Raw genomic sequence first — 10,000 nt, 5'->3', positions numbered from 1 at the left:
CCTGCTGTCTGGTCTGCATGGGCTGGGACTTGGGCAGTGTGGTGGAAAGCAACTAAGTAAATTTACTCAAGTACTGTACTTACGTACAATTTTGAGGTACATTTACTTTACTTGAGTATTTTTCAATACTTTATGCTTCAACTCCACTAACATCTCAAATATTGTACTTTTAACTCCACTATAATTACAGCTTTAGTTGCAAGTTACAGTACTTTGTACATTTAGATTATTACGATTAACGTACATTAACCAATTAAGCCCTATTTTATACTTTAGACGATCTGTAGTGTATATAAGTATATCTTGATGCCAGTACTTTCAAACTTTTACTCGAGTCAAATTTTTAATACAGGACTTTTACTGGTAACTGAGTATTTTCATATTGTGGTGGTATTGCTTTGAGTATTGCTCCACCACTGGACATGGGCCACAGAACGATGGCCTGCTGGGGCCAGACTTCAGTCTGCGTTCCACTGAGAACGAAATGGTCTTAAACAAAATATATGGCTGTATAGAAAATATAGCATCTGCTGGATACATTAATGTCATGTAGGATCACTTTATCATTGTTGTGCTTTATATAATCGCCCTTTCACTATGTGTGTGTGTGTGTGTGTGTGTGTGTGTGTGTGTGTGTGTGTGTGTGTGTGTGTGTGTGTGTGTGTGTGTGTGTGTGTGCGCCCGTGTCTTTAAGAGGGTCTCTCCGTCTGTGTGTCTGTGTGTGTCCGCAGCTAATTGATTAGATTTTACTTTAACTGTCCCCTTGGGGACATTTTTCCTCTGCATTTAACCCATCGTAAAGGAAGTCCAAGATCCACATTGGATCCCATGTGCACCCCGAGATCCACATGATTCTTATTTCTTGGGGGGAAGGGGGGACATGGCTTCTCAAATCTAGTTTTCAATTTATTTCTTCCTCGAAGCCTGTAAAATCCTTTCGCATGTCTGTTTTGAACTCGTCCTTGAATTTAGAAACGTTCTCTTTCATTTCTTTCTTGAGTTACCTTATTTATTTACTGATATTATTCAGTCCCTGGAACAATTCTTGGCTTTGTTTGGCCACGCCATTTAATATTCCTCGCTTTCTTTTGGATTTTTCGACTGCATTTTGTTCCTCCGAACCTCTCGATTTTCTCCCCCCACTCATGTCTTAGTCATATCGGGGGTTAATCTGACATTGACCTGACATATCACATTTAATATGATATGCTATCATATCAAAGAGTTTTATGCTGCCATCCTGCCCGCAGTGCTCAGTCACTTACAGAAAGTCCCCCATGGCTGCTGAAATGTAAAGAAATATCACATCACAAGGAGCGTTTATTATTATCTACGTATACGTGCATGAATTCACTTTGGTCTGTGTGTTCTGTCTCCTTCTACAGATGGAGTTTGACGAGAAGGAGCTCCGCAAGGAGATCAGCTACGCCATCAAGAACATCCATGGCATCAGGCACGTCCATTACCCCCCCCTCCCTGCCCTCCCTCCCGTCATGTCCTCTCATCTCTGTCAGGGTCACCCCTACTGGCCAGACTGCATCTAGCTCAGTGGTTCTCAACCTTTTCTGGATCAGGGCCCACTTGTAAATCTCAAAAGCGTTTGTTAGTGAGGACCAATTATATGAAGATAGGTTGAAAATGGCTGAAGTCGTCCTTCAACCAATTAAGGCCTGAGATTCCGATTTTACAAAATGTCTTCTAAATCCTAACAGTTTTCTGAAAAACGTATGTTACTATATCAGTGGTTCTCAAACATTATCATGTGAAAGACCTCCAAAATGATATGTATTTGACCCCCCATCTGAAAATATTTTGTTGAGTTAAAAATGTTCGCTTTAAAAATATGTATATTCAAAGATTTGCACACATTTTCCAAAAATAGCAGATCTACAAGCTTGTATATCTAAAATAATATAAAATATAAAATAATGGTTTAAGTGGTTACACAGATGCGTTCCCGGTTTTAATGTGTGAACACGTACGGCAGCCATGTTAAGTGGTCAGATGAGTGGTCTGCGTGTTTATTTTAATGACTGTGTTCCTACTTAGATCAATGGCAAAGTTCCTATTTATCGGTACAACAATGAAAACTCATTTATTTTTTAAATATTAATGTTATATTATCATCAAAATCTTTGTGTTTTGGTTATTTGGGTGGCCCACTTGCAGTATCCTCACGGCCCACCAGTGGGCCCCGGCCCGCAGGTTGAGAATGACTGATCTAGCTGACCGCTATCTAATCTCACAAGGACGTCTTTTTAGACATTGAGTTCTCCGCTGCATACTGATGGCATCAGCAAAGCGAGACAGAGCAGATCTGGGATAGCTGCTAGATGGTTGATATTCCTTTGTCTGTCCTTCCCATGCCCGTCTTTGTATTTATGTGTCTGTCCATGTTAGAGTATTGTCTGTCCTTCCCATGCCCGTCTTTGTATTCATATGGCTGTCCATGTTATACTATCCTCCGTCCGTCTGGTGAATTTGTAGCCTAATATTCCCCTCATATCGTTACTGTCGGCAGAAATCTTAATGTCCATATTTCAATTTAATTTATGTTTTTTCGTAAATTGATGCCTTACTTCATCATACAAGAGTGTCACGCGAAAGTAGTCAAAATACAAGCTCACAGCTTGTATTTATTCTCATTGTTTTATACATTTTTTTTTTATATATTTAAAAAAGGAACGGTTTTGTACATACAAGCTTTCCGTCCGACAGCGACGATATGTGAGGCGCAGCTCTTGGGAGGAAGAGATGGGTGGTCTGGGTCTTAATAGACCATTACCGTCTCACGGTCAGAGAACATCCTCTGCTGGGCCTTTGTCACCAGACAGGAAGTTCAGTTTGACGGTATGTGGGTGATTCAGTATAGCTGGGAGTCTTCAGGTACAGATGGGCAGACAGGTTACTTTAGCAGTTAATCCTGATGTGATTTATACTCAGCCGTACGACAGTGTCCCATGCCAAACATTGCTGATCTACAAACTCACAATGTGTTGCATCGCGATGCGTTGTGAGCTTGTAGATGGGCTATTTTCAGTGTGGGACATCGCCATGCAACGGACTATAAGTTAGGCATTAATCTTCAATGTAAGTATTGAAAATGTTCAACAACAAATAGGCTCGCCCTGGTATAAAGCAGGCACACCAAAGTGAACTTGTTTGTTGTGTAAGATTGTAAGATTTACATAATACATGAGTGAAATGTCTAATTTAAGTAAACAATTTAAGTTGAAGTAAAGGTTTTTTAATACAGCCTATTTATTCCTGCCTTGCAGAGGAGAGATAGAAATAAATGCATGTGCCATCCGCTGACCCTTGCTGTTACAAGGTCAGAGTAGTCTTTAATCCATCAACTACTACACAGTCTGTGACAAGAGGGAATGAGGGAGTATATGGGTGGCTGCAGCAACAAGTAACAGCATGTGTGTGGACCAAGGTTATTATGAAACTAGCAAAAACTAGATCTGGGAAAGAAAAAAAAAAATCCACCTCTATAATAAAACCTGTAGATGACTTGATGCATGATACTGTACTTATGTACATTATGTTATTATGTAGTACTAGTTCTATGTACTTGTTCTACTTATCATTGATTTAATAACCTTTCTTGCAACACTTTTCCTTAAAATGGATATTCTATAGCAGGATATCATATCAAATGGCACAGTGACCTATGCCCTTATACATCAATTGTTTGGTTATTGATTATTCTCCTTGTGTGTTGGGCCTACTAATTGATACCTCATAGAGCCAGGCAGCTAACATGTATTCTAAACAAAACGTTTCCAGAGAATGCTTCTGAAACGCGAATCAACAAAAAGGGCTGTTGCATGTGCACAAATAAAACATTTCTCCCATTAGCTAAGAGGAAGTCCAAGAAATTATAACAAACCCATGTGGTTTTCATGCTACTAACATCAAATTGTAACATTTTAATGAAACGACCGAATACTTGCAGCAGAGAAAAACATGCTAGTCATTATAAATGCAAACAGTACAGTAGATGACTTTGACTTTCAGCGGTATCCCCCTTTTTTGTTGACATCATTTGTCTTATTTATATCATTGACATTTCATGGGAGAAATCTCAGAAATGGAACAGGATTTCTTTTCAATTAACTGTTGTCTTCCTAAACCTCCCTTCCCTCCCTCTTTCTTTCTCTCTCTTCCACTTTGTTCTTCTTTTTTTGTGGACGGTTCTCTCTCTGGCGGGCAGAACTGGCCTCTTCACCCCGGACATGGCCTTTGAGACCATTGTGAAAAGGCAGATTGGGAAGATAAAAGAGCCGTGCTCTGCTTGTGTGGACATGGTCATTTCTGAGCTAGTCAATACAGTTAGACAGTGTACCAAGAAGGTAAAAAAAATAAACAGTGGTTAGCTATTCTCCTTTGTAGTTTTTTGTCTTTCGACCTACTTCCCTTCCCCACAAACCCCCTCTGCTATTCACTCCCTTTTATTGTGACTGCCTGGCTCTCTCCAGTCCTTGTTTTTCTTTGGACAATAAGGAGATAAGATAAGTCAGTGTGGTATGCCTGCGTACCTGGCTGCCTATCTTCCTACCACATTAGATGGGTTTTGCCTGGACAGGGTGGTGGTGGCAGGGCCATAGTAAAATGCTGTGCTTAACTACACTAACCATGGCGTCCCTATTTTGGGCACATTTTCAAGTTTTTCAAAACATTTCAAAGTGTTTACCTTCTTTCAAAAATAGCAAAGATTACAGATCTACCGGCTTACAACGTGTTGCTCTGTGACGCGCTGAGAGCTTGTAGATTGTCTATTTTCGCTATTCGTCGCACAACAAATCACGTAGGGCTTAAGCGGTTAAGAGAAGGAGTGTGGATGCTGAACAGCTACCAAAATATGGCTGCCTGCGAAGGGTTTAAGCAGCCACCACCAAGAACATGAGTTTTTGAAAGTTTCCGACAAATATACTGTAAACCCTGCAGTCTGGCAGGTTTACTTTGGCTGTTCTACTATAGATCCAAGTGTTAAGAGACACTTGAAGTCAATCACTTGGAGTATTTGGCAGCCATATTGGATGACTTCAGCGTCCAGACGTCGTGAGTGTGAGATTGCAGCCGTGCACCTGCATCTGGCCGAAGCCATGACAACCCACCATGAATTCTCTTCAAGGGGCCTCTGGAGCCACATTCAGCTACGTAGCCCCCCCCCCGAGTGACTGAAAAAAGAAAGGCTAGTGATCTGCGTTCAAGTGGTTGTGCCATTACTAAATCATATTTGGACGTTGATTGACGTACGACAGAGACACCGGAATAGTATGTCTATTGTTGTCAAGGGGGATGCTGGTAATAGCATTCGAAGAAGAGGATGAAAGCGGCACGTCTTGGCTCGGTCTTTGGGTGCACAGCTGCAGTCTTATGGCTCATCGCTCGGAGCTTTTGGCTGGTGGAGTAGCGCAGGCTGGGATCTCTCTCTGTCTTGTCTGTTTTCTCTTCCTCTTTTCCCTCTACATACTGTTTTCTCCCTCTTGATTGACGGAGAGGGACTCCAGCACTGTCCCCGTTAAGAATGGCTTCTGGGGAAACCAAATGTCTCACTTTGCCTTTTCTTCCCTCTGTGCTGTTCACCCCCCTGCCCCCCTCACCCCCCCCACCCCCCCAACCCCCCACTCCTCTTTTTCATCGGTCTCTCAATCTTTTGATACTTCGGTTCCACCTCTATCTTTCTTGTTCACCTCATCTTTGTATCATGTCTTTATAATCCCCTCCTCCCAACCAAATGCCCTTCACTCTTCCCTCTCTCTCTCTCTCTCTCTCTCTCTCTCTCTCTCTCTCTCTCCCTCTCTCTCTCTCTCTCTCTCCCCCTTTTGTTGAGTATCACTCTCGATATCCCACTCTCCACTCTTCGAATCTTCCATATCTTTGTTTCGTCACACTTTTTTCATCACTCCACACACTATACTACTCCACATTTTGGTTTCTTCTACCTTTTCCGTTCCTCTCTTCCTGGTCTTTCTGCCTCTCTCTCTTCTCTCCCGTGATACCCAACCTCTTCCTACAGGACGGGGCTGTTCACCCCTGACCTGGCCTTCGAAGCCATAGTCAAAAAGCAGATCCAAAAGCTGAAGCAGCCCACACTGAAGGCTATAGATATGGTAGTGACCGAACTCACCTCCACCATACGAAAGTGTAGTGAAAAGGTAAAACCCCCCCAGTTGAATCAAGGCTTATTTTAAGATTTGTTGCACATAAGCCTGATTTATTCTTATCTGTGCTAACACATAAACCCATACTTTGATTTCGTACATGAAACACAGATTTAAGCGTTCTTGTAGATTATTGGCCTCTCTGCAGACAATTTAATGAATTGTCACAGTGCGTTTGTTGCTTCTTAACCAGCATGCCAGATGATTTTCCTTTCATATTCTGCCCTGTGATGTCTTTCTTGTTCAGTTAGTCCTTTATCTGATTTGATTTTACTTCTTCAAATTGGATTGTAATGTTTGTGTCATTGTCTGTCAGTATGCTAGTGGGGGTGTTTGTTGTTTTGAGGTTGGAACAGTTCATCATACTGACTGACTACTACTAATAACTAACATTCCCCGAGTATCTCTTTCTTTCTGTTTTGTCTTCTCCATTCTGTTGTGCTCTAACCCTGTAGTCTGGTTGCTTATATATCAAGCAAATAATTCATAATAATGACCTCTTTTGGATTTCCCTATTTTAGCATTTCTGATTGTGTATTATTGCATACACAGTGTCTGTAAAAGGGAGATGATTACACTTCCCCCAGACCATGGAGAGAATCCACAAAGGGGTCATTGTGAAGCCCGCTCCTCTCTCCTTCCCTGCTCCTTTTGCATTGCATGTACAATGTTTGCCTGCTGCCCATGCCTTCACTGTAACATCCTGATTGTTAATTTAACTCATATAGAGTACAAAATGGTTTGAGTTAAATGAACACTGAGGATTTTACTGTGTCATTCATAAGTAAGTAAGTCTTTCTGCTTCTCTGTGGGGTCATCAAACCCCAAAGGATTCAACTTATTGTGACTTAGTTTTTCCTCAGTCTCCCAGTTGCAATGCATTTCCTTATTAATATGTGTGTCCATCTGCTGTTTAGCCCTTATTAAAAAAATATTATTTTATATATTAAATGGTTACTTTATTAGTTCTGGTGAGGAAATATTTTAATCCCTAGTCACAAACAAATCCTATAAAATGGTTGTATTTTTTATTTTATTTTATTGTTGTCAGAACAGTGCGTGAAACAGCTACAGTATGTTCCTATTGCATCATTGTCAAGATAACTTTAAACCACAACCATCGGAGTGGTATAATGTAAAAAATAAATTAGCATTATGTTGAGATTAACAACATTAATTTACAAAAGGGCATTTATTCTCTGAAGACATTTGTTATTTATGTCCCAATGTCACTTAGTTAGTCCGGACCAAAGCCTGTAAAGTCATCCAAATTAAGAACAAAAAAGGCCTATTAGTATTTACTTTATTCAACAACTTCTGGTAACCACAAGGATGCATTGCAACTTGCAAGAAACTGGTGGATAATTTCTCTTTTTCTCTGACTTTGATTTGATTTCATCTTCCCTTAAATTTCTCCGTATGTGTTTGTGTTACGTTGGAAGCCCACCAATGTTCTTTGTGGGTTTGCAATGACCTCATGGAAAACGGCTTAAACGTATTGCCAGGAAAATAACTTTATTAGCAGGATTGTTTTGTTTGTGTTTTGGGTGGTTTCATTACAGACTTGGCACTATTCCATCGCATTATTCCCTATTGATAACATATGTAACGATACTTATCAAAGTGATCATCAACATCATTTAACCCATGCTTTGCTGCCTTATTATTTTTTTAATTGATCAACTTACCCACGCTTAGGCTTTGAAGTGACTGTCTAGTGCAGTGTTTCCCAAACATAGGGACCCATTTTGGGTCACAGACTCCTTTTTATGGGTCAAGAGTAAATATCCCTTACATGTTTTTTATTTTTATTTATTTATGTATGTATTTATTTATTTAGCCTATTTATTTTAACCTTTCCTATATTTCCCCCCATATTTTTTCAAATAATTCATAAAAACATTTTCGGAACATTTGAATTATGAATAAAGATTTTCCAGCAATTTTCAAAAATCTTCTAAAAGAGTGAAAATAGCCTATCTAGAAGCTCTAAACATGTTGTGAGCGTGTAAGCTATTTTATCTGTTTTTGAAATAGGGCTTAAGGGTGCAACTAAGTGGTTAATTCCAAATTTATTTGTGTCCCAGGGAGACACCAAATTCGTCTTTTAGGTCTCACGGTGAAAACGTTTGGGAACACCTGAACTAATGCTAAGTCTGTGATAAGCCCTGCTGAATATAACGCGTTTGATTCTGCATTTCTGGGATGCATTTTGTTGCGTTTGTTGGTGTGTCCTTGTGTGTGTTTCAGTATTGTGAGACGTAGGCCTAGTTCAGTTTCAGTTAGTGTTATTTTAAAAGTGGTGTAGTGTGTCTGTATGAATGCATGTATGCATCGGCGTATGAGTGTGTGTGCGTGCGTGTGTGTGTGTGTGTTTGTACATGCGTGGTGCGTGAGTGTTTGTGCGTGCCTGTCCTGAGCTATGCGATCGACCTACTGTCCTATATGCCAACAGCTGGCTCAGTACCCCTTGCTGAGAGAGGAGATGGAGAAGATCGTCACGCAGCACATCAGGGACCGCGAGGGTCGCACCAAGGACCAGGTAACCACCCACCAACACACATGAACACACGCTAACAGTGACACACGCACACGTGCGCGCGCGCGCACACACACACACACACACACACACACACACACACACACACACACACACACACACACACACACACACACACACACACACACACACACACACACACACACACACACACACACACACACGTTGATGTGTCTGACGCCTCTCATCCCCTGTCCAGGTATTACTGCTGATAGACATCGAGTTGTCCTACATGAACACCAACCATGAAGACTTCATCGGATTCGCAAAGTGCGTTCACACACACACACACACACACACACACACACACACACACACACACACACACACACACACACACACACACACACACACACACACACACGCACGTGTGCATGCACGCACGCACGCACACACACAAAACATTCTTCCACTATGCCAGTTATTCTCTACTTTTTTAATTTCAAGGATCCCCAGTTTAATATGCCTTAGGTCACAGACCCCCATTTTAATATTATTCGTTTTTATCTCTGGGACCCCAATCCACACCGTAAAATTCTTTAAAGTGTAAACATGGAACCATTTGGTTCCATTTGTTCACTCTCAGAAGTACAGACCCTCAAGGGTCTGTTTGGTCTGACAATCATTTAGCTGGGGACCCCTGGGGTGTCCACTGCACTAGGCCTTGCAATGTTTGTACTGAGATTTCTCAATTCATCTTGTGCGGGAGGATCATTCAGATTTGTTTTGACGGGTCTCTTTGTGCAGTGCCCAGCCGAGAGCCAACCAACCCCAAAGGAAGAAGGCTGCAGGAAATCAGGTACTTGGAGCGTTCTGTGTCCATAGACAAAACCATTTCAGCATCAGTCAATCGCTTCATCATCAAGCACACGTTTCATATCGTCGCTGTCGGGTGGAAACATCTTAAGTTCCAAAGTGTTACTTTCAGGAAACTAAAAAAATAAAATAACCTGTGTTCCAATGGATCCCATGTAGTTATTATCACAAAGTCACAAGCTCTTGTTAACACTTTTCATTGGTCCAATATTTATAAAACACACAGACACACTGAACCACTTTCACTTTCAAAATGTTTCAGAAACAGCAGATCGACCAGCTAGATCGGCTATTGTTGCAACTTTTTTTGCACGACACTCTTGTATGACAAACTAGGGCATTCGTTTATGAAGGAACATAAAAAGTTGAAATATGGAGACACAAGGTTTCTGCCGGACAGCAACGATATATAGCCACACCATTATAGAGTCCAGATCTTCTCTCATTTCCA

At 41.1% G+C, this 10,000-nt stretch overlaps 1 protein-coding gene across 2 annotated transcripts in view; it reads left to right on the top strand.

The window, feature by feature from the left end:
- The window catches only part of dnm1a (dynamin 1a), a gene marked incomplete at its 3' end in the record, with an annotated part of 72,700 nt that overhangs the window by 22,384 nt on the left and 40,316 nt on the right, over positions 1–10,000 (top strand). The window contains exons 9-13 of one of the 2 annotated variants that reach the window (XM_084047624.1): positions 1,386–1,453; positions 4,220–4,358; positions 8,629–8,715; positions 8,933–9,003; positions 9,481–9,532. In XM_084047624.1, the coding sequence (XP_083903750.1) occupies positions 1,386–1,453; positions 4,220–4,358; positions 8,629–8,715; positions 8,933–9,003; positions 9,481–9,532 (417 nt within the window). Of the gene's footprint in view, positions 1–1,385; positions 1,454–4,219; positions 4,359–6,028; positions 6,168–8,628; positions 8,716–8,932; positions 9,004–9,480; positions 9,533–10,000 lie in introns of both variants that reach the window. The other variant, XM_084047625.1, reaches the window with a different exon arrangement.

Source organism: Gymnoscopelus microlampas (genome assembly GCF_963454915.1).
Source record: "Gymnoscopelus microlampas genome assembly, chromosome: 21".
NCBI classification, from domain to species: Eukaryota; Metazoa; Chordata; class Actinopteri; order Myctophiformes; family Myctophidae; genus Gymnoscopelus; species Gymnoscopelus microlampas.
This window is presented reverse-complemented; position numbering and strand designations above follow the sequence as displayed.